Below are 27,320 nucleotides of genomic sequence, written 5' to 3' on the forward strand. Positions count from 1 at the left end.
TGGGGGTCAGGAATATAATGGATTTGAGTCTATTGCGTTGAGTGATGAACTTGCTCTGAGCATCAGTTTCCTTTGCTCTAAATGATAGTAGCCGGAGGGCAATGAGGGTTCGGTGGCAGGTTTTCAGCCTTCTGTGCAGGTGATTGGGGTTGGGTTCCCGGCCAGTGCCCCCATGAGCACTCACCACCCACCTTCCCGTGGAGGCGTGAATGTTGCTATGATGCCAAGCAGCTGTCAGCAGAGTTTCCAGTCCAATACGGATTCGGAGGAAACCTCCGGTGATCTATTTCCAAAAGTTAACCAGTGAAGACCTGAGGGGTCACCGTGCTCTGATTTGCTACTGTTCCCGGGATGGTGAGGGACCTGGAATTGTACAGTCCCACTGGGCTTGGGGCCACCAACTTGACTACGGCAGACGATAAATAATGATGGTGGTGATGATGATGATGGTGATGTTGCCTCTTTGGCCCAATGTTCTTGTGAGGGTCAAGTGAGGTCATGACCGAGTGCATTTTGCAATGGAGAGTACTGAGCAAATATAATGGACGGTCCACACCTCAGTGCTGGAGGGTAGAGGTGGGTGATTGCAGGGCCTCTCAGCTCCGCTTGTCCTCACCTAGACCCTGGTGCATTGGCTGCATTTGGTCATAGGAAGCATGGCGTTTGGCTACAGCTGGGGCCCTTGGGCTTTAGCCTTTCTGTGCCTCAGTTGTCTCATTGTTAAATGGGATACTAACGGTTGCTGTGAAGATGATATGAATGGAGTTGATCCTTGATATTTGTGGTAGTTATTTTCGATACAGTTTCTAGGAGCACTGAATGAATGACTACTAAACCACTGTCCCTGGGGGAAATACAGAAGTCATCAACTAATTATTAACTTATCTTGTTTGTATTTTGGTTGGAAAACAAACAAACAAACAAACCCATAGCCATCGAATCACAGTAGCCCTGTAAGGGTTTTTTGGGAGGTTGTAAATCTTTGGGGGAGCTGATAGCCTCATCTTTTCCCCATAGAGTGGCTGGTGGGTTTGAACAGCTGACCTTGTGGCTATCAGGCCAATGCCTACCCAACAGTACCATGAGGGTTCCTCCTCCATCAGCAGACACCTTCATTAATATACATTGTTGAGTCATTCACACTGAGTTACAGCACTATAGCGCATGGCTGAATCAGGCTTATCTGACACACACATTTCCTCTATTTTTTTACATGGCAATTTTCTTGCTCTTGGGGTGAGGAGAACCTGAGATAGCAAAGTCGCCAAGAAAAAGCACAGGAACTTGAAAATCGTGGCACAAATAGACTGTGGAGAGGGCTCTGGCTTACAGTGTGAGAGCTGAGATCTGAAGGCTGAGTGTGGGTTCGAGCAACCTCAGGGAGGGCGAGGTGCCCCGGGAACTCAACTCAACAGTCTTTAGGTATCTTTTGTGGCCCCACAAATGACCACAGTTGCATTGCAAGTATTGGTCATGGGTACAGATGCATTTTAGGAAGCAGGTGGATTTGTACATATGAGGCCTACTCGTAATGAGAAGTCACTGTGCATAAGTCACCTGTGGGAAGCAGGTACTCAGTAAAGGCGCTCACGTAGGACAATGTGTGGAATGTGTGAGTGCTGCGTAAGGATGGCTAGCTCACTGGTGATGTGTTAAGATGCTTGTTGGTGACAGATCACTGGCTGCAAGTTGTATGGAGACACTGAAGTCCCAGGTTGTGCCTACGTTCCCTTAAGCAGAACAGGCCATTCCCGGAGGACCATGAGTCAATAGGCAATGCTACCCATTCTGTAACGGGGAGTTCTCAGGACATGGTGACCTACACAGGTCTGATCAGTGTGTCACCTTGCCAAAATAGAATCCTGAGATGCATTTACGCTCATGTGTTTATCAATGTCATGGACATTGCATACCATTTAACATGAATTATTTTTACCACCACGGGACAACGTGTATGATAGAATGCCAGACCAAAGAGCCTAACACGTGCACAATTTAATACATACCCTGTGACATCTCAGTGCAGGATATACAATTCTTCAGACTGACTGAGAGAGTCATGAAGAGAGATGCTCCCCTGCACTGCACCCTGACCTCTTTATATACTTTTGGGTCCTTTCAAACTTGGTACAGTAAGAATTGCACGGCAGGAAGAGGTGCCCTCACCCTGACAGTCTCGCCCGAAGTACCCCTTGCAGCACCTGGGGAGCTGCACCACCATGAAGCACTGCTGCTGGCAGCCTGGCAGGTTCCGCTTGAAGGGCAGGTGGTAGAGACACTTCTGCTTCACACCCTGAAAAACACAGGAGAGGATCTCCATCCCAACACTCGGGTCTTGGAAGACTCTGGGTACTACTCAGGTTGAACATGGGACAGTCAGGGCAATTCTTTATGGGGCGGTTAGTAGGGCTCAGCACCAGAACTCACGGGAAGACATTTTCTTCCCCATCTCAAGAGAAAAGACTTGTTGACCTTTACAGATGAGTGCAAATGGCGGGGTTACATGGATTCCCATCTTGGAAACCAGCGATATCAGTTGTCAGTGAGTTAATTTGAACTTTTGGTGACCCATGTGTGCCAAAGGAGAACTTTGTTCCAGGGGGGTTTCAGTGGCTGATTTTGAGGAAGCAGGTGGCCAGGGATTTCTTGTGAGACACTCCTGTATCAGCTGCCAAGTGCATTCGCTGTTTGTACTACCCAGGGGCTCCCCGCATCGCAGAAGGTGATGTGTTAAAGGTTGGCAATATCTCAAGTCCCCCGCAGAAGGACTTGACTATGTTTAATAGAGTTTTCTATTAGTGAGTCTGCTTTCAGAGTACAGCATCACGGGACAAGGCTGGCTTTAGTGAAGGGTTAAAGAGATCTGGCTAAGGATAAAGAGCTCTCTCTGCCCATTTTCAAACATGTGTTCTTCTTAATAACTACATAGAGAAGTGTCATCGTCATCTTCAAATGTCAGAAACTTCTAGATTATGTAACTTGCCACATCAGTTGACTCAAATGTCATGTACTTGACCCTCATTCTGTATTTGGACTCGAACTTAGCTTTTCTCCTTATTAGCTGTGTGGTTTAGGCCATTGCTTAACCAATCCGAGACTCAATTTCTCATAAGTAAAGTAGAACCACTGATTGCTTTCCTCTAGTGTTGTAATGAGGAATGAGCCGAGTATGTATAAAGGATCAAGCTCAGAAGTCCTGGTGGCCTAGTGGTTATGCATTGGACTGTTAACCCCAAGGTCAGCTGTTCGAAACCACCAGCCCCTCCAAGGGGGTTCCTGTGAAAAGTTACAGCCTTGAACACTCACCAGGGTTGGAACAGACTCAATAACAGTGAGCAAATGAGTGGCATGGGGCTTGAGACATGAAGTGCAACCAACAGAATACAGCCAGTATCTGAAAACAAATGTTACTAATTCTGTTAAGTCCCTTCTAAGGTTACACCATGCCTTTTCTAGACAGTTCCTGGAAGATAGGCATTGGATTGGCAGGTTGCCTAGTTTGAAGATGCGCATATCTGATGCTTGATTGTTGAAAGAATGACATGAACTAAAGGTATATAACACACTCAAAGATATGTATATACACACACTCTCTCTCTTAACTTACTGCTTAACTTACTGAAACAGACTCACTGCTCTCCAAACAACATCACCGCATTCAGAATTACCTTTGGTTTGCTCTCCTTTGGGCAGCTGGGAGTATTGATACAACTCCCACAATCCCCCTAGAGTAAAAGAAAAGAAATAATTGACATCAAGAATATTGGAAACCACAAGAAAATGCTCTTGGTTAATAATTTAATTAATCTTGATGAAGAGTGGGCTATGGTTCACATGATAAACTTGAAATACACCTGGAACTTTTCCATGGGAAATTATAAGGACCTATCTTGGACTTCATTGCCTTGCTGTGACTCTGTTATAAAGAGTGGGGCCTGGACAGTGTTATGCAGGTTGATTGTACAGTGTTAGTGGGATATATGGACACACATGTCAGTTGCATTATAAATGGGCTATGCTAATTTTGGTTATTCACTTGTACTCTTTTATCCATAGTTTTTTTGGTCCATGGAGTAGGGATGATAATAATTCTGATTGCCATTTGATCTTTAGGGCATTGGTGCTGGTGCTGATGGGAAATTCTCAATTGAAAAAAACGTTAATATATTTTGGAGATTATGAAGGCCACTTCTTACAGCAGAAGGGACAACTGGCTCCATCTGTCTTTGGCTCACTGGTCTCCTAAAAGTTTGGGCCCATGAAGTACAGATACTGATGTCAGACTTAGCCATGTAAAGTCACATCACCATGTGTGACTCCATTTCCAGTTACACAAAGTAGTTGATGATACCCAAGTCCAAAATTATTGTAGGGATTAATGACACAACATCAACAACAACAGACAAGCATTGTGCAAAATTCCAAGTCCAAAGAGGGTACTCAAGAACTGGGTGCTGGGCGGATGAGTGAACGTGAAGTGTGAAGATGCCTGGCATGGCGCATGACTGAGGACGGATGTTCGGTCAATGCTCTTAAAGGAATAGGTGAAGAAATGAAAGTGTTAGTGGCATATATTAGCGTGGATCATATGAAGGTGGCATATTTATGAGTCAACATTGGTAAATATGGCAACTTCATATGGCCTAAAGGTAGGGACTAAAAGCGTCATTAAAAGAATGAGTGAATGGATAGCTGGACTTGAAAGAACTCATGGTTGATACTCAATGTCTATTTCCTTCATGAAGAAGGAATGAATGGATAAATGGGTAGGTGGATGAGTGAGAATTGCTAGGCGTGGGTAAAGCTAAGTAGAAGTTTACTGACTTAGAGACTGAAAGCACAGGCCTTTGGCCCTCGGAGCTCTTGGGCCCTGGGCTCGCTGAGGACCAGCCTTTAGTGGTTCTACAACCACTACAGATTATGAGGACAGTCCTTCGACTCAAGGTTCCCTTGCTACCGTGATGTTGTGGGGACTGACCGAGATATTGAAACTAGTAAAAGTATCACAGCGGCCTCCTAGCGTGGGGTCAATCAGCAGACAGTCGATGCCATAGGCCACCCCCAGGTCAAATAGGAGTCCCCGCTGCACAATTCTGCATGCTTGGCCATTCAGAAAGAGCTCGCCCTGAGAGAGAGAAAGAGAGAGAGTATCAATAGCCCTTCCCAGACTTGTCTTCTTCTCAGGTCATATTATATGACTGGCTCCTCAGAGATTCAGAACTGAAACAAAAGCCAACCCCCCCCCCCACCAAATGATCACAAATCACTCTGATGTACGGCTGCTGTTCTACGTGCCTCACTTGTGCAAACTCTTTGAATTTTGCGACTGGTATCAGTGATCCCACTTTGCTGGTGTCAAATGCTGTTGACTTAACTCCGACTCATGGTGACCTGCCGCACAGCGGAACGACATGTTGCCTGGCCCTTCGCCATCCTCACCATCATCGCTGTGTTTGAACCCAGTGTTGCACCGTGGGTGCCATCCGTTTCATGGAGAATTTCTCTCGTTTTTGCTGACCCTCTCGTTGACCAAGCACAATGCCCTTCTCCAGCCAGTAGTCTCTCCTGATGATGTGCCCAAAGAAAGCAAGATGGTCTCTCCCCACCCTCGCTCTAAGGAGGGTGTGCTGCTGGCTGCACTTGCTCCAATATGGGGGCGTTCTTTTATTTCGGCAGATACAAAATGGGAGGCAATGAGAAATGGGGAAATTAGCCCCTGTCACACAGCCAGTAATGGGTGGCGCAGGCATGTACACTCAGGCCGCTGGCCCCTGGGCCTACTCGCTCGCGCACCTGCGGCACTGCCTCTCCCGAGGTAGGAGTACGGGCAATGCAGACGATCACGTGGAGCAGGATGATCGCCGAGGCTCAGGGTGAACTCTGCTGACGCGGCCACTTCACGGGCAGTCTGTTTTTCATTCGGTGTCATCCCCTAACAAAGTTCTTGGCTGAGCTTTCAAAACTATGCTAGTGACAGGCTTTAACTTGACAAGCACAACCGTAATATCCTCACTCCTCACTTACTGATCTAGCAGCTTCCAACCCACTGCCACTGAGTTAATTCCAAGTCGCAGCAGCCCCATTGGACAGAGGAGAACTACGCCACAGGGTTTCTGAGATCGTAAATCTCTATGGGAACGGGCAGACTGATTTTTCTCCTCTGAAGTGCCTGGTGGGTTTAAATCACCGAATTTGTGATTAGCATCCTAAGCTCAATCTACTATGCCCCGCCCCCCAAGGCTGCTCTAGTTCATTATGTGAAAATGTGATTTAAAAATGGCAGATGACTACATCATCGCAAAACTTCCAAATGGCATCATTGTGTGGCTGCCAAATGACATCACTGGGTAACTGTCAAGCCATCGAGAAAACTTGGCCCAGTCAAGTGGACACATAACTACAATTATTGTACCTGTCATTACTCGCTTCTTGCACTTCAGCGCTCACGCATTACTGCCAGACATAAGTGAAAAATAGTCGAGAGGAGATTTTTTCTATTGTTTTTAAATGGAAAATGACAGATAACGAGTTGGTTGATAAGCGAGTAATAGGTATGATGAGAATTTATTTTTCACATGACCAGATGTTGTCCACACTGTACGTCAGATACATTATTCCACTGAATGCTTTCAGCAAAGCCAGGATTTCCTTCCCCAAGGTGACTAAGAAGTAGCCTGCAGTTTGGATTTTCTGTGAGAAGAAGAAAAAGGTAAGCTTCAGCCTCTATTGCTGAGATACAGAGAATGTGACTTTGTGGGAGGACTCACTGTGTGAACATGGACAAGCGTCCAACCTCCCCACGGAGCACCTTGCCCACCAGGTAAATATGTTGTGGTCACAGGTGTGCTCAAAACTGCTTAGTGCATAGCAAGAGGAGTAGACATTGCCGTCCCTGTCTGATCGTTGGCCTCTCTGGTCTGTGGAGTTAGGACTGCTGATCTTGAGAGTGCAAATACTTTAGAGTAACCGTCTAGAAGTTGGAAGGTAAAAATGGTGACAGCAGTCTTCAAACTTGTGTCCATTCAATGCAATTCCAATCCCAATCCCAGTGGGATTCTCATCATGACATGTAAGTAGAGTACTGTCCAGGACTTCTCAGACGGCTGCTTAAAGGGCATTCACTCTTGGGGTGGGGAGGGGTGGCGGTGCTTTGCCTTGTTCCTCCTCCTGACTGGAGCGCAGACACGATGGCTGGAGCTCGAGCAGCCGTTGGGACCCTGCGGTGACTTTCAGGCTGGAGTCCTGGGTTACAGAGCAGCAAGACAGAAGCAGCTCCCAAATGTGGCTGCCTTGCTGGCGCTGGGCTGGTTACTTCCAGATTTCTTGGTCCGAGAAGGAATCCAAATCCATTCTTGAGTACTTCAGCCACTGTCCTTTCGGGGTTTCCATGATACACAGCTGAGGTAATTCTCTCAGACTCATTCGGCATGTGGAATTCTGGGAAGGCAGGCTGCTTCAGGAGCTAGCCAGCCAAGGACAGAGTTGCACACTCTCCCTCTGGTGAAGGGTGGGGGCAAGGCTACAGTGGAGCTGGGAGGGAGGAGAAAGAGATGACTGAATGGCTCCAGGGAATGATCTCAACTGGAAAATAAATGCCTTCACTCCCTTCTAAAACAAACAAACAAACAAACACACACACACACACACACACACACACACACACACACAGGCTCTCCACAAGCGTGAGGGGTTCCCTGCCCCCTGTGACAAGGGGTCTGGCAGTCCTGGGAGGATTCACGCTTTATGAGGACATGTCTCCTCACAGGAGTGTGCTGAAGCGAGTAGCTTGTTATTCCATGTCCCCACGCCCCACCTGGGTGACAGTACTCACGATGTCGCTGCCCGCTCCACACTGCACACTCAGCTCTGAACCTTGCAGGGTCTTCCAGGCGGCGGATCTGGGGAGATCCACTGCTAAAACCTGGAAGAATCATGGTGCCTCCTAAATATACCAGATGTAATCTGAGGCAGGGCCCAAAAGACCTTTGCCAGCAACCACATTTGGTGTCACCTCTTCCCATGAGGTAGAATCATTCCAGATTTAAAATGGCAACAGTTATAATAATTAAAAAAAGAAGGATTGTGGAATGGGCTATCTAGGAGGATGGAAAGGATTTCTGGAGGCTAAGTAGCCACCACATGGTCTGCATTTCTGGGCCCTCCCATTCTTATCTGTGCTTAGGGAGTCCAAGGAAGGTGATATGTCAGGGGAATGGAGCGAGGGACAAGAGCAGGGAATTAAGTGCGGGCAAATGGCCTGGGGTGCTATGAATAGCCAGAGTTTGGGCTTTTTCTATTCTTGGACTCCATGAACACACTGCTGGAAAGGACCAAAGGTCCTGGTTGAAGACCTCGAATGATAGGGCTGAAGCATGCTTCCTATAGTTTCCCTTCTCTGCTCCCAGTTGACTAATCCATTCTTTGGAAATGCTGGAGTAGGGAGAGGAAGACTTCATCTGGAGAAACGTGGGCACGATTCCCATGAGCCTTCTCCCCCCACCCCCATATGAACTGGGAAAGATTCGAAGCTGATCTGCAGCACAAGAAGAGACTCATGCTCTTTGGTATGGGTTAAAGGTTAAAGCAAAACAGGCAAAAGCCCAAGAAACACAACCACACCTCCATGCCGCAGGGAACCCTGGGACTCTTGCTTTCTCTTTCCTGATGTGACCTGCAGGAGGCAGGTGAGCAGTATCTCTTTCTGACAGAGAGATATTTAGGAAGGCTTGGGACTACTTTCTCAAGGAGACTGAGATTGGAGTGATGCATGTCCAAGCTAAGGTCACCTGAAGCTAAGAAGAGGCCAGGAGGGATTGGTCCCAGGGAGGTTGGGTCCAGAACTGTGAGAGAATATATTTCTGATGTTTTGAGCCCCCAGCTTGTGTCCACTGCTATGGCGGTCCTAGGAGACTAATATTCCATGCAAAGGTGTAGTTTATGTCTCTCTCCCTCTCTCTCTCTTTTGGTTTGCCTGGAGGGTGTGACACTGGAGCCCCTTTAAGGGACCAGTTAGGGAGAGACACAGTTGGCATGGGAGGATCCACCCTCCCTCCTACCACAATATCTTGGTGCCTTGGGGCTTTATCAAGCCTGGGCATCCCTGCATTTGTATAGGTGTGAAAACAAAGTACCCGGGAATCTCGAATCACGTGGAACTTCAGGTACTCCTTCAACTTGTCCTTATTCTTTTGGTTGAAGAGGAAATCCTGTTGTTGAGCCGGTAGGGCTTGGAGAGCCTGGTCCGTGGGCCAGAAGAGCGTGATTGGGATGTGGATAGGATCAGTGATAAGACTCAGCAAGTCCAAGTCCTGAAACATAGGAAACAGCCCCCCATGGTGCATGCATAAATCACACAGCAGACCCAGCTATGTGGGTGGGTGTCGCCGACCATCAGAGGAAGGCAGCGAGCCCTCCATCTGTGTCCTGGGCTTATGGAAACTCAGCTGGTCCCCAAGTGGCATGGCCAGAAACCAGGGCTCATTACACTCCAGCCATCCTGCCACATGAGAGCTCAGCAAGCGAAGGCTGAAAAATTCTGGCCTTTTGTTCATATGAAAAGGAACATTAGCCAATTTCTCTTATTTCCTATTAATCCTGTCCAAATATTTTAATTTTTGGAGACCAGCTCCATATTTTTCGCTTAGTTCATTAAAACAAAAACAAGAACAACAACATAAAGCACCCCCCCCCACCAATATTAAAGTGTAGCCTCGGGGGTACTGCTGGGTAAACATGGAACAGATAACTGTAAGGTCAGAGGTTCGTGCGTACCCGCCACCCCATGGGAGAAAGATGAGCCTCCCTGTTCCCTCGAGAGAGGGCTTCTGTGAGTTGAAATTGACTTGATGGCTGGGGGTGGGATGCAATATTGAGATACTCCTATATAGGTCAAGATTTCTGCATAATATATACCCCAAACGAAATTGCCAGAGAAATGAGGAGAAATTATTTGAGAGCCTTTTATGGCCCAGGAGCATTGAACACATTCGTTTTTCTTTTAATCTTTCTAGTAGTCCTATTAAGTCGACCCGATTAACCCTTTTCATGAGACTCAAAGGAGTTTTCTAACTTTCCATGAAGCCTCCTGTGTAACCAGTCCCTTGTGCTCAAGTATCATCTCATAGCAACCCTCTAGGAGAGAGTAAAATGGCCCCTGTGTGTTTCCAAGACTGTAAACCTTTATAGGAGTAGAAAGCCTCATCTTTCTCCCATGAAGAAGCTGGTGGTTTCAAACCGCTGACCTTGTGGTTTTCAGTCCAATGCGTAGTGTAGTCACACTAGGTTGCTATGATCTGGAATCAACCCAAGGGTAGTGAGTTTGGAAATCTGGAGTGGGAAGCTGTGGGCCTGACTGTCAAGTGTTGGAGTCGGGTGGTGGGTGGACAAAGATGACCCAGCTGTAAAGTCCTTGGAGATTCTGATCTTGAGCACGGTGGGCTTTCCATTTTTAATATGCTTCCTGGGAAGTCTGAGACCCACACCATTGTGCGAACCACTGATCTAGTGGGGAGGGTTAGAGATTGTGCTTGGAGGCCCTCAGGTTCTTAGAACCCTACAGAGACTTCTTGGTGTTTATTGGGGGAAAGGAAATATCGGGAGGGGCCTGGACTGTCTCCTCCTGGATTCTCTTCTGCAATTTGTTGCTTGGAGAAGTTATCTACACAATTCATTTGAGACGTTTTAGATGACAGAATTAGGACAGGTGTTATAAATCCTGTTTATCCGTCTCACAGCCATAGGTTCGCTAACTCGACATCAGCTTCTCCACCTCCGTAATTGGAATTTCTCTTCCCAGGCTCCTTGGCTGGAGGAGTGCGCCATCCAGGGGAAGCATCTGGTGGAGGGGCCCGTCTGGTCCCTGCCCCACCACCTCGATACCTTGGAGAGCACAGGTGTGGGCCTGACCATAATGCCTTGGAGCTGGCCAACAGCCAGTTACCTTTCTGCACAAGCCACGCCAGTGTTTTGAGTGTGGAGGAGAACAGAAGGCTTCCACTTTTCAGAAACCTGGGCTTTCTCATGCTCATCCCATCGTAGTTGATCGGTGAGAAAAGGCAAAATCCCCAAACAAAACGAAAACAATGGAAATAATACACACAAACCTAAAAAAAGAAAAACAAAAGCCAAACCTCCAAAACATGAGACAGGTAGTCTCTGAGTTAACTTTCCCTCATTTATCTATATAATAAAATTCATAATTTTTTACCTGTATTAAGTTGCTAAACATAGTGTAGCCATGGAGTTTTGCCACTGTCGTAAGATTTTGCTGCAAAGAAAATCAGAAAGCTCCACTGAGCAAATATAGACAAATAACATACAGGCCATGCAGATTAGCTTTTTAGCACCCACTCTACTGCTGCTCCACCCACACTTTCTGTTTAATCAAGATTTCTATGATTTTAAAGCAATACTTCTTTGACTCTATACTCATAATTATGATATCTATGAGCTACCTAACATCCATGCATCCATCCACCCATCTAGCCATCTACCTTCCTATGTTCCCATCCTTCAAATTCATGCAAGATCATTTAGCCCTTGTGGATATTTAAAAATATTCAGTATCAGAAAACAGGCTTTTACTTATTTTTTTCTAATAGCAATGTTTACTAAGCTTTTAATGACAGTTTATGACCCAAACAGAAAGATTTAAATATCTCAAGTAAAGCCTAAAAACTAGAATTCATATAATATTGTATTTGGGGCTATTCCATGCTGAGCATACAACAGCAAGTTTACCCACCAGTATCCTTCCAGAGGCATCTTTGGGGGTGATGAGCAGGTTCTGGGGAGACAGCACTCTGTCTATGATGTGGATGATCCCATTGGTATTGATGATATCACTGGCTATGATCTTAGCCTCGCTATTTAAATACACCGTGCCCTGAAGTCATCCGGAAAGAGAAAACAGGAGAAATGGGCATGGAGTGAAATAGACACACACTTGAATTGCTTCTTCCAGGGCACGGCACCAATAGGCCACAACATCATGAAAGTGAATAAATAGTTAAGTAGAAGAGTAGGATAAAAATAAATATCTGAGAGAGAGAGAGAGAGAGAGAGAGAGAGAGAGAGAGAGAGAGAGAGAGAGAGAGAGAGAGAGAGAGATGAACTTTTCACCCAGAGTGTAATAGTAAATAATTAATCAAAGCAGTCTTTTCATTGTGATTCTCAAATCTGAAATCAATAAGCTAATCAAATTAAGTTTCTCTTCAACACGTGTGCCTACCTCCCTCCACCAGTATTTCCCCACTCGTAATGAACTCCACAGCTGCCTCATTTCATGACGGACAGGGCCAGCTTGGCCAAGCGACTTTGATTAAAAGCCCTCCTCTCTCTCCAGCTTCTGACCAGTGAGTGCTACTCAAATAGGCCCAGAACCCCCTGGAGCTGCCTTGCTCCTGAAGCGGAATTCCAGCTCTGCTATTGACTCACCCTGTGATCTTGGACAAGGTACTTAATCTCTCTATGCGCAGTTTCCTAATTCATAACTTGGAATTGCAATAGAGGCTGTGTGGAGGATTCGATGAGTTGTACATCTCCAAGTCTTAGAATAGCTGGTGTACAGAAATCATTCAGCATGCTGTTACTATTGTTGTTGTCATTGTTACTGAGTCTAAGGGAGAGGAGCAGAGAGGGCCAGGGAGAGTATCTTCTTTAGGCGGTCTTGCTTACCTGAGAGACAGAGATGCTAATGGAGCCTCCTTGGAGAGAAGTCACATTTGGGGTCAATTTCAGGGTTTCCAGAAGCAGTTGGTTGCAGGAGATCACATGATACCGAAGAACCTGGGACATGACGCCTTGTTTGTTCCAGTCATTAATCTGTAACACATCAGAGGATCCAGGAAGTGACAGAGTCCTTTGCTTCAACCTCCCCCTGTGCTCTCCTTGGTTCATTCCCTTGCCCCACCCAGAACCTGGGAGGCTTGCCATCTAGGCCCTGGAGTCTAGGGGTCCTCAAACTTTTTAAACAGGGGGCCAGTTCACTGTTTCTCAGACCGTTGGAGGGCCAGACTATAGTTAAAAAAAAAAAACTATGAACAAATTCCTATGCATATTGCACATATCTTATTTTGAAGTGAAAAACAAATGGGGCAAAAATATCCGGCGGGCCGGATAAATGTCCTCGGTGGGCCGCATGCGGCCCGTGGGGGCCATTGTTTGAGGACCCCTGCCCTAGACTCTAGGGAATAGGCTAGGATGTTCAAAAGAGAGACAGTACGTAGCCTTAGTCCCCTTCCTTCTTCTATGGTCTAATCTCAGTATGGAGGCCACTTGGCGCTCTCTGGCCCAGCATTTCCCAACACTTCTTTGAAGGACCACAAGTCCTATGAGATGCCACTAAAAAAAATAACATTTCTCTGTGATCTATGCTGGGAAACAATGTACAGTCACCTCCTGGAGAGGCAGGTATGGCCAGATTGAACCTTTAATCCAGGAAAGACCAGGATGGGTCTCCATGTGCCAATCCAACTACAAACAATCTGACCCATAGAGCAAGTGTTATTTAAAGCCCCGAGTTTTCACTGTCTCCTGACAACTCTTCTATTGCTTCTTCAGTTTATAAACGATCCAATATAAAAAGTTGTCCCAAATGAGTCTTGGCTCTTTGGTTTTTGCTGACATCTAACATATATGCAGCGAGGGAGGATGTCTGCTGGAGTCAGGTTTGAGTCCTAGTTCTGCCAGTTACTAGTCACGTGACCGCGGGAAAGTCACTTCAATTTCATCAACAGCAAAATAGGGGTAATAGTAGGTTGTCATGAAAACCAAATGGGTTAATCTAAACCCAACACTCAGAACAGGGCCTGGTATACTGGATGAATGCCAGCTATTATTAATAATGAGTATCCAGTAAGAACTGTCCAGTAAAGACTCTGAGAAGTCCCTCAGAAAAGAACGGATTTAAATCCCATAAATCCTGGGATCTCTGTCTCTCATCTCGAAGAGCTTTGGAATGACTGATGGTCTCTAGCCTACTACCCTCATCAGGACTGTCCTTTAGAGTGTTTCTGGCCCAAGGTTTCCCTGAATTCACTTGGCGGCTTGGCCCGGCAGGAACTCTCTACCCGGCTACAGTCCATTTCATGGGTGACCATCTTCAGCCATTACAAGTCACCCAGAAAACATCCCCAAAGGAAGTCCAAAGAATGTGTTTCAGCCCAAACCTCCTCCTGTCTGCCGTCATCTGCTCACCTGGGCATCCTCTATAAAGGCTGATGAAAAAGGTACGAAGACAGTGAAGGGTCCCGGGTTCACCAGTTCTCGTACAGAATGCTCCTGGGAAGGAAAGTGAGGGGCCCCATGCTATTTACTTAGCACAGAGGCAGATGGGGCTCAACCACAGCAGAGAGAGTAGGCTGTAGTACAGAGTGAGGCTTCTGTGCGGAGACCTGGGTTTTCGTCTTGGGTTGAAGTTCAAACTCAGATTCTCTGCCATTGCAACAGTATTGTTTTCTGTCTTAAAATACATGTTTGTGGTAGATTTGGATGATGTAGACTAAAGAAAAAAATAACTACCCATAAGCTTTCTATTAAGGAACACTGGTGGTGTAGGAGAATTACATGTTGAACGGCTAACCACCAGACCAGCAGTTCAAACCCACCAGCCACTTCACAGGAGGAAGATGAAGCTCTCTGTTCCCATGAAGAGAGACAGTGTCAGAAACCCATGGGAGCAGTTCTGTCCTGGACTAGAGGGTTGCTCTGAGTAGGCATTGGCTTGCGAGTGTGGCTCTTGAGTGTGGAAGGAAGTGACCTTGGAATTAACCCCTGGATTTTTGGGTGTCCTTGTTCATTCACATATAGTTATGATACATCCTTGGGACAGTAAGACAAATACAATCCATACGGTTATTGCTTCTTCTAGTTTCTTGTTTCTATGAGTTTAGTCTTCTATTTTTTAATAGTTTCATCAGTAAAGGAGCCCTGGTGACATAGGGGTTACAGTGCTTGGCCACACCTCTAGTCATCAGTCTCTCTGTGGGAGTAAGATGTGGCAGTAGGTGTCCATAAGCTAATAATGAGGAGCTTAAGATCAAGAAACTGTTCTAAAATTGATGTGGTGATGATTGTACAGTTCTTTTTAACATGACAGAGCTATTGAATTGTGTGATCTGTGACGTATACACCAATCTAATGGCTTAGGAAATATTACCACCTTGGAAGCCCGATGGGGCAGTCCTAGTCTGTCCCACAGGGTTCCTATGCGTTGTAATTCACTGGATACCAATGGGCATTTTTCAGGATACCTGCAATTTATTCAGATGCACAAAAAGATCTAACATCATACGTGTACCCCAAGACTTAACCATTATGCCAGTGATGTTTCTTTCCCCCAGCGGTGTGATGGAAGTTTTACATGCTAATTTCTATATGCTACATAATGGTGTAATTAGCTGCTGTCGGGTTGACCTCCATGGACGATGGAACAAACCACTGCCTGTCCTGTGCCACGTCCATCATCAGTGGTGGGTCAGACAAGGCTTGGTTGAGATCCATAGGGTTTCCAGGGCTGACGTGCAGAAGTAGAGCCCTGGGCTTTTCTTCTTCATCTGTCTTAGTCTTGAAGTTCCACATCACCTGTCAACTTCATAGTCACACTCACGCCTCCAGTGACAGAAAAGCAGTGGCTGTACAACAGGAGCATTGGCTGGGATTTGAACCTGGATCTCCCACATGGGGGTAAGGATTCTACCATTGAGCCTACACATGCTACTATGGGTCCAGTGCAGCACCGTCTCTCTCATGCTGCCCACCTGAGCCCGAGAGATGAAGTCTATAAGCAATCAACAGAGGCCTATTCCACAAACCCAGGTCTCCAGATTTTTTCTTAGCCTACCAACTCTCGAGGCAACAGGTTCATGCTCTATCTGGCTTGGGACCCAACTCCTCCAACCAGACAACATGCACATGCTTACCTGCAGTTGGAAGTAAAACTGGGATGTTTTTGGGTCCTTGGGCAGCTCCTGCAAACAAAGACAGCAGCCTCATTTAATGCCTGTGAATGTAGCAGGTTGTTAGGGTGCTGTCTCTAAAGTCACGAATCTCTGCCTTCTCCCTCCTGCTGGTTATCTGCAAAAATGGGTCTTTCTGAAGTTTCACCAAAACGCTAACGAAGGGGTGTTCGGCATGGCTACAGGAACGCTGGGAGCTGTAGATCCTTTCTGGACTTTCCATCTGGTTTATCCCAGAAAGGCCCAGCCATTTCCAGAAGCTTCTGAGCTTTAAGAGTATATTTTACAAGTTCAAGTACTTAAAAATTCATTTGTAAGTTTTAAGGCAGCATTGGTTACTGGGCTCAATCCTTCTTGAAGTCAACGAACAGAAGGCTGACTTTCTAATAGGCAGAACCTTGCAACTGTTCTAAGACTGCCTTCCCTTTCCTGTGCAATGGTTGGGTATATCTTTTACATGCTTTATCTCATATAGTCACCTGACAATGCTGGTACCATCAGTATCCTTTTACGGATTAGAAAACGGCACCATTAAGGGTGATGATGAATTGGCCCAAAGCCACAAAGTTACTAAGGGGCAGAGCTGAATTCAAACTTAGCTGTTTCTGACTTCAGAACCCATCCACCTTAATCACTACATGACACACTGGTAGGTCACTTTTTTTTTCATTGCCAATTTATATTCAAGCGGCCTTTCACTTTTTAAGAGCTTTTACCTTTCACAAAGCTTGTACACATTCCTCAGCTGCTCGGGCGCTCAGGACGGTTAGAAAGAGGGGCTGACTTTAGGGGAATGCCATGCTTTACCTGGTAAATGTTGCCGCGGCAGGTGAATCCATCCCCAATGTAGTTTGGCTTGCAGGTACAGGTCCTTTCACGGTCTCCGGTGTGGTTGCAGACAGCAAAGGCACTACAGCCGCCATTGTTCTGGTGACGCGGGGCCCCATGGGAGATCAGACCCGTTAGTTTACCCAAGCTTTGCAAGCATTTCTAAGGCAGCTTAGCACTGACGTGTGCTTCGTGCCTCACTTTCCCACCTTGTCTGATTTGCTTTATCTTCCCTCTTCTGAAGTTCACCCGATTCCTAGTGGGGGTAGGAGTCACCTCACTCATCTTTCCTTCCATCTCAGGAGGACAGGTCATATGACTACCCCAAACACCCAACTCACTGCCATTCATTCAGACTCATAGCGACTCTATAGGACAGGATAGAACTATCTCTGTGAGTTTCTGAGACTGGAACTCTTTCAGGAGTAGGAAGCCTCATTGTTCTCCTATAGAGTGGCTGCTGGTTTCGAACTTCTGACCTTATAGTTAGCAGCCCAATTCATAAACACGACACCACCGGGGCTCCCCATGAGTAAACCCAGAGTTGCCAAATGACAGTTTCTTAGTATCTGGGAGTTGATTGGGAAAATACCAGTTTTGTTTGCTACTTGTCAGCATTCAGCTAAACTCTGATCTGATCACTGGAAAGAACACACAATCAGCTGAAAATCATTTGCCATGGGGTCAGCTCCGAAGCCTTGCGACCCCATGGCTTTTAGAGGGTCCTCAGTGGCTGATTTTTCAGAAGTAGATGGCCAGACATCTCTTGCTAGGTGCACTGGGTACCCTCCAACTCTCAGCCTTTTGGTTAGCAACGAAGCATGTGTATTCTTTGCACCTTCAGGGAGTTCTCCCACAAGAGGGTGGTTTCTAGATCTCATCAGACAGAGTGGGCACAGACACAGCAGGCACAGAAAGAAGAGGATGAAAGATTGTACAGACAGAAGGAGGATTGCTGGCCACTGTGGGAAGATGAAATAGACTAGCTTTCCTTGAGAGCCACACTCTGACTTCAGACTCCTGACCTCCTCAAACCTCAGAAAACGAGCATCTGTTTTTTAAGCCTCCCACCTGTGGCACTGTGTCCTGGTGGCACGTGGTAACAAAGACACCTCTACACAGTGTAGTCAAGGGCAGGGGCTGGGACAGGGTTTTTCTTGTGGTACACTGCCATTTCCAAACCATCTATACTCTCAGTCTTTAAAAGGCCCTGCCTCTTTGAAGTGTGTGGTCATGACCACCTCCCACCTGCCCTTCTTCCTGTGTCTTAACAGAGGCACCTGGATCACTGCTTTACCCTCTAGTATCACACCAGGCATCATCCTGGACCAATTCTACAGCCCTGCTCCTGATCTTTCCTGTACCTGATCTCTCACTCCCTGTTGTCTCTGTGCCTTGACCTCCTCTGCATTCTCCCTGGGACATGCCCAGACGCTGTGATGGCACTCAAGTGGACCCCTAAGGAAATCTCTATTTCAGCATCCGGTTCTCTTTGACCACCACCTCCTATCATTCCGACTGACCTCTTCTAACACTCTGCCTCCATCCCTCCCCCTCCCCCAGCCCCTTTTCTTATCCACATTCCTGCCTACCCACTGGTTCACCTTGCCACTTGGTCCTCACTTGGTGTTAGCACAGCCCAGATGGCAAGGCAGAGCCCTGGGGTTCCTGCCTCCATCTCTTGCTCTCTATCACAACAACTGGCCAAATCTTAGCCCCCCTGGGCCAGCTCCCGGGCCCTTCCGTATCTGCCAAGCATGGGCCACGTGTATGAGTTGCCTGATCTCCCACTAAAGCTATGCTACTCTACTGAGCAGCCGTTGGCATCCTGGCTCTGCTGCTTTGGTGCGATCTCTCCAACAGGGATAAAAATAGTCACTGCCTTATAGGATTACTGTGGGGATGGAATGAGCTGCTAGCACGTTCATTTCGCTCTTTCTGGAGAAGGCCTTTGCTTCTTTGCTCAACTCTCAGTCACAGCAGCCCCCAGACCCTCCACTCTGAACTGATGAGCTCAACTTGTGTTTCTGGAAAGAAACTGGAAAGTAGCACTTTTTGATGATCTCTTTCAGGACGGCTCTAACAGTGTACCTTGACTGAAGTGGGAATCTGTTTTCTTGCATTGCCCGCTCACTAAGCCTACTTCTGGTGGCATAGTGGGTTAAGCATTGGGCTGCTAACCACAAGGTCAGCAGTTCAAACCTACCAGCTGCTCTGGGGGAGAAAGATGAGGGCATTTACTCCTGTAACGATTTTACAGCAATGCACACCCGGTGGGGCTAGTTCTATCTGCCTTAAAATGCAATGTGAGTCCGAATGGACTGAAAGGCAGTGAGGTTTTCTTTCTCTTTTTTGTTTAGTTCTAGTTCAATGCTTGGGCTCTCAAAGTACAAAAACGCCCTTTGTTTGTCCTTAAAATGTAACAGGGACACGTCCAGTTCCTACAGTCAAGAGCCCAGGCTGGGAGCCATTGAACTCCCTTCTTTTTCCCCTCCCCAACATCACAATGGTTGCAATGACCCAGAAGCAGCTCTGAGGCGCCCAAATGATAGCACCCTCACCCCACCCAGCGTGGTACTCACGGTCAGGCAGATGTTGATAAACGTGCAGGTCTTGCCATCTCCGGTGTATGTCGGCAAACAGTTACACACCGCCTGTCCAGGAGCAGAAGACAGCAGGGTTAATGACACAGATGGAATTCTGAATTGGCTCTCAGGCTCGAATTCTAAAATGGAATTAGTTGACTAGTCCTTGCTTGGCATTGGTCATATCTATTTCCCTCCACTGTCTTTTACTTTCTCCCACTGTGGCGTCTTGTCTCTTGGAAGCTCTACCGCTAGTATTTCAAATGCCAGCAGAGCTACCCGTGGGGGACAGGTCTCAGGGAGACTTCCAGACCAACACAGACTAGGAAGAAAGCCCTGGCAATCTAGTTCCAAAAATTAGCCAGTGGAAAACTACATGGTTTACGCCAGAACAATTTATGACTAGCCCTTGCCTTGGCTATGCCCGCGGGAGGGATGAATCACCGAGAGAGGACATCACGTTTGGTGAAGTAGAGGGGCAGGGACGGTGAGGGAGACCCTTGGTGAGATGGTTGGGTACAGTAGCCACAGCGATGGACTTGAACATGCTGGTGAATATGAGGATGATGTGGGACTGGGCAACGTTTTGTTCTGTGTCCACAATGCCACCACAGTGGGAGTTGAGTTGGGGGCAGCTGACAAATATGGCAGCATCTTCTTGATGATAAATAACATTCTTGCACCTTGGACACTCTTTAGCCCTGAGGTCCCATGCATAGCTTATGTTTGCTGCCATCTTGAGTTGTTTTTCTTGTAACAGCATCTTATTTGGTGTTCTGCCTCCTAGGCACTGGTCTCTTCTCTTGCTCTGATTGGTGAAGGGTCAGTCGAAAGGAGGCTGTATCCTGTCCCATCCTTTCTTGTTCATCTCCACCCTCTGCCCTGCCCACAGGCACCAAGGCCAAGAGATACTCAAAGTGGGCTTTGGAAGCAAAGTTGTTGCATAAAGTGGGGTAAGGGGGGGCGTGGAATTTAGTTAAATCCATGGTTTGGTCAAGGAAGTCATGGGGAGGGGAGGATATTGAGGGTGGAGCCATTGTATGAAGGAAGAAGTGGACAGGACCCCAGGTCATTTATGCAGGCCATCTGTTCACTCATGAGGGCTGGCGGGGAGGGGGGAGGGGGGAGGGGGAGGAGTGGGATTGAAACCCAGCCACACACTCTTCCCTGAGCTGTGTGCCCCGCAGGGGGCCCTGCTCCAAATGTTTTATCCTGAATGCCCTCCAGTCTGATGTCTTCCTTCGTATTAGAACTTGAATTCATTGATGAGGCCAGCCCTGGCCAAACTAGCAAATCTTACATTGTTCCTTGTCCTTCACAAAGGGCGTCAACCTCAGCTTGAAAACGGAAAGAAAAGGAGAGCTTGTCTGGGGCGTTTCTAGATGCTCCGGAAATCATGTGAGCTGGGACATGTCTACTTTTCCCTACTCGAAAGCAGACCCGTCTTCTGGTTACCCTTAATCCCTCATTTCTCCTCATTCCCAAACGACAGTCTCCCATCCTTTCAGGATGTCCCATAAAGCATTCATTTCCTGGAAGATCTACTTCTGAACACCAGTCACACCTATGAGTCATATGAGCATCAGGGGAGAGTGCAGGGCTGGGAAGAGTTTTGTACTGTTGTGCATGGGGTGACTGTGACTTAGGGGGGCAGCTAATGACGACGACAACAGCAGCAGCAACAACAACAGCTGCAGCAACAGCTTTTATTTCCCAGCTGCCTGTCTCAGCCCCTTCCCCTCAGGGCTGTGTCTAAAGGCCCCAGCACTTGCTCTTCCCTCCAGGGAAGACTCTGGGGCCCAGCAGGCAGAGCTCACCTGGTTGGGTCCTGTCTGCGTGCATTCTGCGTGCCTGTCACAGCCACCATGGTTCTCCAAACACGGATTAATTTCTGTAAAACAAAAACCAATATCTGGCCTGAGGACCAGGTCCAACACTCACCAGAGAAGGCACGTTGAGTGAGCAGCATGATGAGCTGACCAAGGGTACCCGATCGATGCCAACAGTGTGCCTTGAGGCAGAGGGTGCCAGATACCGTTGCCCAAGACAACGCCCCTGAGACTGGCTAGCCCCTCCGTGTTTGCAGTCTGCTGTCTTCAGCAAGGGTGGCCTGTTGGATCCCAACCCAACAGTGCGATCAAGGAGGAGACGAGATGAAAACAAAATAAAACAAAAAAATTGCAACTGTCATAATAAAGATGGGGTTAGGGAGGAACCATTCACAGATGCTAAGCTTGGGGGGAGGATTTAGATGAGGAGCCGGGCGCTTGTTGGTCTTTAAGTACCTCCCCAATGGTTGCTTATTAGTCTCAAGGGGAAGAAAGACACTAGTGGAGAGAAGGGAAAGGCACCTGGCCTGAGGGGTCAGAGTGAACATTACAGACAAGGGACAGATGGAAAGCCACAGGCCTCTCAGGTGACACCCATGCCTGAGACAACATCACTTGTGCAGTGTTCTGTCCTGGAACGTGTCATTATGAAAACATCCGACACACCTGCAAAACCCAAACTTTGGGGATATGCTACCCCCCCCCCCGGAAACAAAAGAAAACAAAAATAAAGGAAAGGTTTAAAGATGTGCTTGTCATAAAAGGCTTCCTGCTGCAGATTACAGGGGACTAAAGTCGCAGGACACTAAATGTGATATCCCACTCTCAGCTATAGGTGAAGGGGATAGTGCTTTTTCAGGACCTATGGATCACCTGGCAAAACTAGAATGCAAATTGTAATTGTATTAAAGCATATCAATATTAAAGTCACTACAGTTTTAAGTGGGCTGAGTTATGTTGGAGACAATCTTTACCCTTTGGAAATGCATCTTCATCTAGTAAGCTGTATCTCTGTGAAATTGCACTTTCTAAAGGTCGCTAGGCAGGAGCTCTGGTAGAACAGGCATTGGGCTGCTCTCTGCAAGGTTAGCAATTCAAAACTACCAGCCACTCTCTGGGAGAAAGATGTGGCTTTCTACTCTCCGAACTTTCTACTTCCAAGACTGTAAACAGTTACAGTCTCAGAAACTCACAGGGGTCGCAATGAGTTGGCATCAAATCAGTGGATTTTTTAAAGGGATGCTTATGAGTCAGAATTGACTGGACAGTGGTGGGCAAGGCTCTAGATGGTCTCTATCAACTTTCTCAAATTTAATGTTGATGTCCTTTTATTTAATTATCATTTGTGGTCATATATATACACACATATGTACATCTATAACAAATGAATTAAGCAAGTTGCAAGATAGAAGATCAATATATAAAACTCAGCTGTAAATAAAGCAAACAAAATGTTGCAAGAGGTGACTCTAGATCAAGGGCATATGGATCCTCTCTGTACTAGGTTTTCAACTTTCCTTAAAAATTGTTTTCTTATCATATATTTTCATATTTTCTTCAATGTAATAGTTTTAAAGTTATGCTTGCCACATTCATGTCTTTAATCCACGTGGACTTTATAATTATATTTTAAAAAACACTTTTATTGTGACTGGTGAACATTTACAGAGCAGATCATCAGTTTTCCACTCCACAACCCACACCCATTGAACATCAACCCTTGCAGTGCCGTGTCCCATCCTCCTTGCTCCCTGGTCTCCTGCTTCCGGACCTCCCTCTTTGGCCAACCCTTTGGCCAAACGCTGCCTCATTGGTCTCGAAGGGTTGATGATTCAAACATGGGGTGAGGTCAGTTCCAGATCTCACAAGATCTGAGCATAGTCTTGGGGGGGTGGTGGCTAGTTTAGCTTTCCTGGGTAATTTTGTTCCAACTAGAAAGTTAAAACAACCCAGAGAGCATATATTGTGCCTTTAGAGCAGATAAGTGTGCAGCCCCTCTGCGATATTGTGAAGCACAGTCAACATTGTTTATCAAGAGACCCTCCATCGGCGTTTTACAAAATCCAGTGTATCCATCGCAACATGGCAGTGCCATAACAGGAAGAGTGGTTGTGACCAGAATTTTGTCTCAAGTACAGGCACGTTTTCTCTTTTCTCTACAATAAGTATGTGCTTCTGTATGCATATATATAAAAAAGAAGCAGTGAAAGTTGGGAAAGTCGGTCACCCAAGAATGCTTGACTGGAAAGTGATTTCTGGCACCCCCCCACCTGTAGTCACACTTTCCCACCAGCACACCTTGCAGGTGGCCCTGGAAACTGCGGGCGACAACAAGACAAGCTCATAGGGTCTAGTCATGCAACAGGTCTCGGGCTCTCCCCCACTGGCACCCGACAGGTGAGGAGCGGCACCTACCTAAGCACACGATGCCATCGCCAGTGTAGCCCGCCTTGCACACGCACAGCCGGCTTCCGGGCACGGTTCTCTTACAGTAGGCCTTGGCAGAACAGCCTCCGTTGCTGACCTCACAGGCATTGATTGCTACAGGCAGGAGAGGGGACACCCAGCCAGGGAGGGGCGACAGGGCACAACAACAACACACCAATGCATTTTTAGTTGGTTCGCCAAGTAATGCAGAACTCCCAAGTTTACCATACTCGGCGTCCAGAGGGAGACTCCAGTGACTCAGGCAAAATCCTCCCCTTCCATGCTAGGAACGTGGCTTACATTCTTAGCCTATGCACCTCATGCACGGCACCACAGTATGACAGTAAACAGGCGTCACCAGACCATGCACTAGCCAATCAAATGAGAATCCCCGGGTGCTCTTTACTGGTTCTTAAAGCACCCCGTGCGGATATCAGAAAGAGTTAAGTGCTCGATGACCAGTCAAAGAAGGCTGCCCGTTAGCACCCACTCAGAGGAGCCTCGGAAGACGGGCCTGATGACCTGCTTGGGAAAGGTGGCCGCCATTGCAGATCCTCCGGAGCAGTTCTGCTTTGTATACACAGGTCGCCCGAGTAGGAACGGACTCCGGGGTGGCTCAACACTCACAGGTGCTGCCAGTGGCAGTCCAGGTGCTGAGCTCTGGCTGGATGCAAACAGGTACCATCGCTGCACTCATTCCAAAACGAACACGGTCCATAAGCCCGGAGTTAATTTCTGACCCCGGGGTTCAGTCATGGCCCTCTGACCTCTGATTCCCCGTGGCTGGTGGGGACCAGCTGCTGAGGCCCAGGCAGTTTCCAGGGACCCAGATCTCTATGCATAGCCCCCCTGCAGACCTAGAACCACCTCCGTCCACCCCCAACCCCCACTCCCCGCTCTGTGCTCCCCTCACCCCTTACCTGTGCAGATGGTGCCATTCCCTTGGAAGCCGGCTGCACACTTGCAGAAGGCGGTGCCATCGGAATCGAGAAGACAGCTGAAATGAGACAAATGCTGTCTGTGGAAAGCCCATCACCCCACACCCCAGTATGCCTTCATCCCATTGGCCAAACTCCCAGTCTCTGACCCCAGCCTGCCCAAGGTTTGGGAGGAGAGGCCATTCTTTGCATGGTGCCCAGAAGGCACCCAGATGGCACAATCTGATGAGCGGGATGCACAGTGCGTCTGAGCAGGTGGTAGCCAAGGAATCAGAACCTGCAGAGAACTTCCTGTGTCCTAGGGACTGGGCTTTACTTCATGTGATCTCCACCCTCTTCGGTCACCGAGAGCCCTGGTGGTCTAGTGGTTACACACTGGGCTGCCAACAGCAAGATCAACAGTTCAAAACCACCTGTGACTCCGTGGGTGAGAGATGGCGCTTTCTACTCCCATGAAGAGGTACAGGCTCAGAAACACACAGGGCAATTCTACCCTATGCTACGGGGGCTATGTATCAGAATCGACTTGATGGCAGGAAGTGAGTAGGAAGTAGAGAGTACTATTTCCACTCGGAGTCCCTGGGTAGTTCAAACAGTTCACGTGCTTGCTGTTCACCAAGGTCTTGGTGGTGAGTTCACCCAGGGGCATCTCAGCAGAAAGGCCTGGTGAGCCATTTCTGAAATATCAGCCACTGAAAATGTGGCAGGACAGACTTCTACCCTGGCACACATGAGTCAGAATCAGCTCCATGGCAGGAGGTGGTGGTGGAGGAGTCCTACTTCCTGGTGAAGAAATGAAGGCCAAGAATGATGAAGCATTGACTCTAACTCACACTCATAAAACCAGCTCAGTGCCATCTAGTCGATTCCGACTCATCGTGACTCTAGAGGACAAGGTAGAACTGCCCCACTGGGTTTTTTGAGACTATAATTCTTTATGAGAGTCAGAAGTCTCCTCTTTCTCCCAAGGAGCAACTGGTGGCTTTGAACTGCTGAGCTTGTGGTTCATAACCCAATGCGTAACCCACCAAGGCCTCCTTGGCCGGTGAAAATTACACACGCTGATACCGAATTGTGGTTTCCAATTAACCACCGCCTTAAGCACTCATGGGGATGGGAGCTTGAACATAGACTTGGCTGTGGATCAGGGGTAAGGGTTGGATAACGGGGGCCCTGCGGTTTCAGTTAGGGTGTGAACTGACGCTTTTTGCCAATGTGCCCGGTCACGGTAGAGGCGGCTTGTTGAAAGCATGGAACTGGCAAGTTGATGATGGCCTCTTCCTAGAGATGGTTAGTCTCATTCATAAAAATTTACCTGGACATCTGGTACATAGATAACATCAGGAAACGGCATCCTTAAAGCTTAGATCGTGGGTCTGAAACCACTGAAACCCAAAAGGAGGCCCAGAGGGTACCTACTTGGCACTGGTGTGGCATGCAGCATTGCAGTTGTCTTTTGTGATCTCTGAAAAAGAGAACCAGTTGTGGCATCGGCCTGCCTTGGCTACACCCCACTGGAGAACTAGATCTTGCAGCACTTGGTGCTAGGAAAAGACGGACTTCCTCCGAAGGAACTGGCTCTCATCATACAAACTGCGTAAGTAACCATCTGAATCTTTCTCAACATTGACTGGCAGAATGCTCAGAGTCAATTCTGAAGGTCAAGTACAGATCAACAACAGCATAGGAGCTAATGAAGTCTGTTCTGGACAACAGGCCTGGTGCCAGGGAATGAGGTGGCAAGAGGCTGGCGTGTAGCATCCTCCCTGTCATGTGAGCACGAGTCCTTCATGCTTAGAGGTGAATGTGCGTCCCTTCTCTGGGTTTGGTTTTCTACTATTGCTTGTATTTTCATTCCTTATTTCTTTCGGACATTTTATTATGGGAGTGACACCAACAAGCAATGGGAAATGACAGCGAATGTTAATGTATGTCTCTTGGATGTGCAGTTATAGCTCATACAACAAGAACTCACATCTATTTGTTGAGTTAATTACTGAATTTCCTGGAGAAATATCATCTTGATTCTGGAGAGCCAGCTAACAGGTAACTCCTGGCAGGGAAGAGCCAAGAAAAAAAATCACTGGAAATAGGCCTTTGGGCAGGATGTATGGGATCAGCTCTGGTTAAGTTGTGCAGAAGGATGCGAGACACAGACCTGGTGATGGCAGGTGACTGTTTTGTGTCAGAGGAAGCAGGTCTAGGTCTAGGCTCACGTGGACTGCAGTGGGTGCAGTGGAATTTGCTGCTTCATCGTGTTCTTCCTCAAGCCTGGTAATCCCTTTCTTCCCATCTGCTACTGATTAAAACCTCTATTATCTTTTAGGTCCTCCTTTCTGGAACCTGCTCTGGATTTCGGTTACTTGGTAGTGACTTCATGGTATGTTCTGTTGAGAAAGATTTGGCGCTCCTATCTGGCCTCAGAGGGAAAGCAGAAATGATTGATTAGTGATGTCTGTCATGGGCTCGGGCATAGAGAGTTAGCTTGTGGGCAAAGAAGTTGTTTTCCTTGCTCTAATCTAGAGACGTTTTATTTTGTCTTCCCATGTGACTATTATCCTGTTTTCTTTTCTCTATTTAATCGAACATTCATTTCCACTGGCCTTCCTTTGCAAGTCTTTGTTTACACTTATTACTAGGCTAAAGGCTCCTTGGGTAGAGGTACATTGAAGATAGACTAGTGATAAAGTTGGAAAAGTGGGTGAGAGCACATTGGTGAATAGTTTTGTACCCTGCTAAGGAATTTGAAGCGTCTCC

The 27,320-nt window shown here is 47.3% G+C and overlaps 1 protein-coding gene across 1 annotated transcript in view; it reads right to left on the reverse strand.

Annotated features, from left to right (window-relative positions):
* Window positions 1–27,320, reverse strand: part of STAB2 (stabilin 2) — a 165,884-nt gene that overhangs the window by 26,717 nt on the left and 111,847 nt on the right. The window contains exons 40-55 of the mRNA XM_075552708.1: window positions 25,983–26,028; window positions 24,546–24,622; window positions 23,614–23,739; window positions 21,187–21,260; window positions 19,367–19,438; window positions 16,764–16,883; window positions 15,921–15,968; window positions 14,197–14,280; window positions 12,676–12,822; window positions 11,744–11,884; window positions 11,207–11,266; window positions 9,132–9,308; window positions 7,832–7,921; window positions 4,979–5,125; window positions 3,669–3,725; window positions 2,167–2,293 (exon numbers count right to left, since the gene is read on the reverse strand). Coding sequence (XP_075408823.1) covers window positions 2,167–2,293; window positions 3,669–3,725; window positions 4,979–5,125; window positions 7,832–7,921; window positions 9,132–9,308; window positions 11,207–11,266; window positions 11,744–11,884; window positions 12,676–12,822; window positions 14,197–14,280; window positions 15,921–15,968; window positions 16,764–16,883; window positions 19,367–19,438; window positions 21,187–21,260; window positions 23,614–23,739; window positions 24,546–24,622; window positions 25,983–26,028 — 1,593 coding nt within the window. The remainder of the gene's footprint in view (window positions 1–2,166; window positions 2,294–3,668; window positions 3,726–4,978; window positions 5,126–7,831; window positions 7,922–9,131; window positions 9,309–11,206; window positions 11,267–11,743; window positions 11,885–12,675; window positions 12,823–14,196; window positions 14,281–15,920; window positions 15,969–16,763; window positions 16,884–19,366; window positions 19,439–21,186; window positions 21,261–23,613; window positions 23,740–24,545; window positions 24,623–25,982; window positions 26,029–27,320) is intronic.

The sequence above is a fragment of the Tenrec ecaudatus genome, chromosome 6 (genome assembly GCF_050624435.1).
Source record: "Tenrec ecaudatus isolate mTenEca1 chromosome 6, mTenEca1.hap1, whole genome shotgun sequence".
NCBI classification, from domain to species: domain Eukaryota; kingdom Metazoa; phylum Chordata; class Mammalia; order Afrosoricida; family Tenrecidae; genus Tenrec; species Tenrec ecaudatus.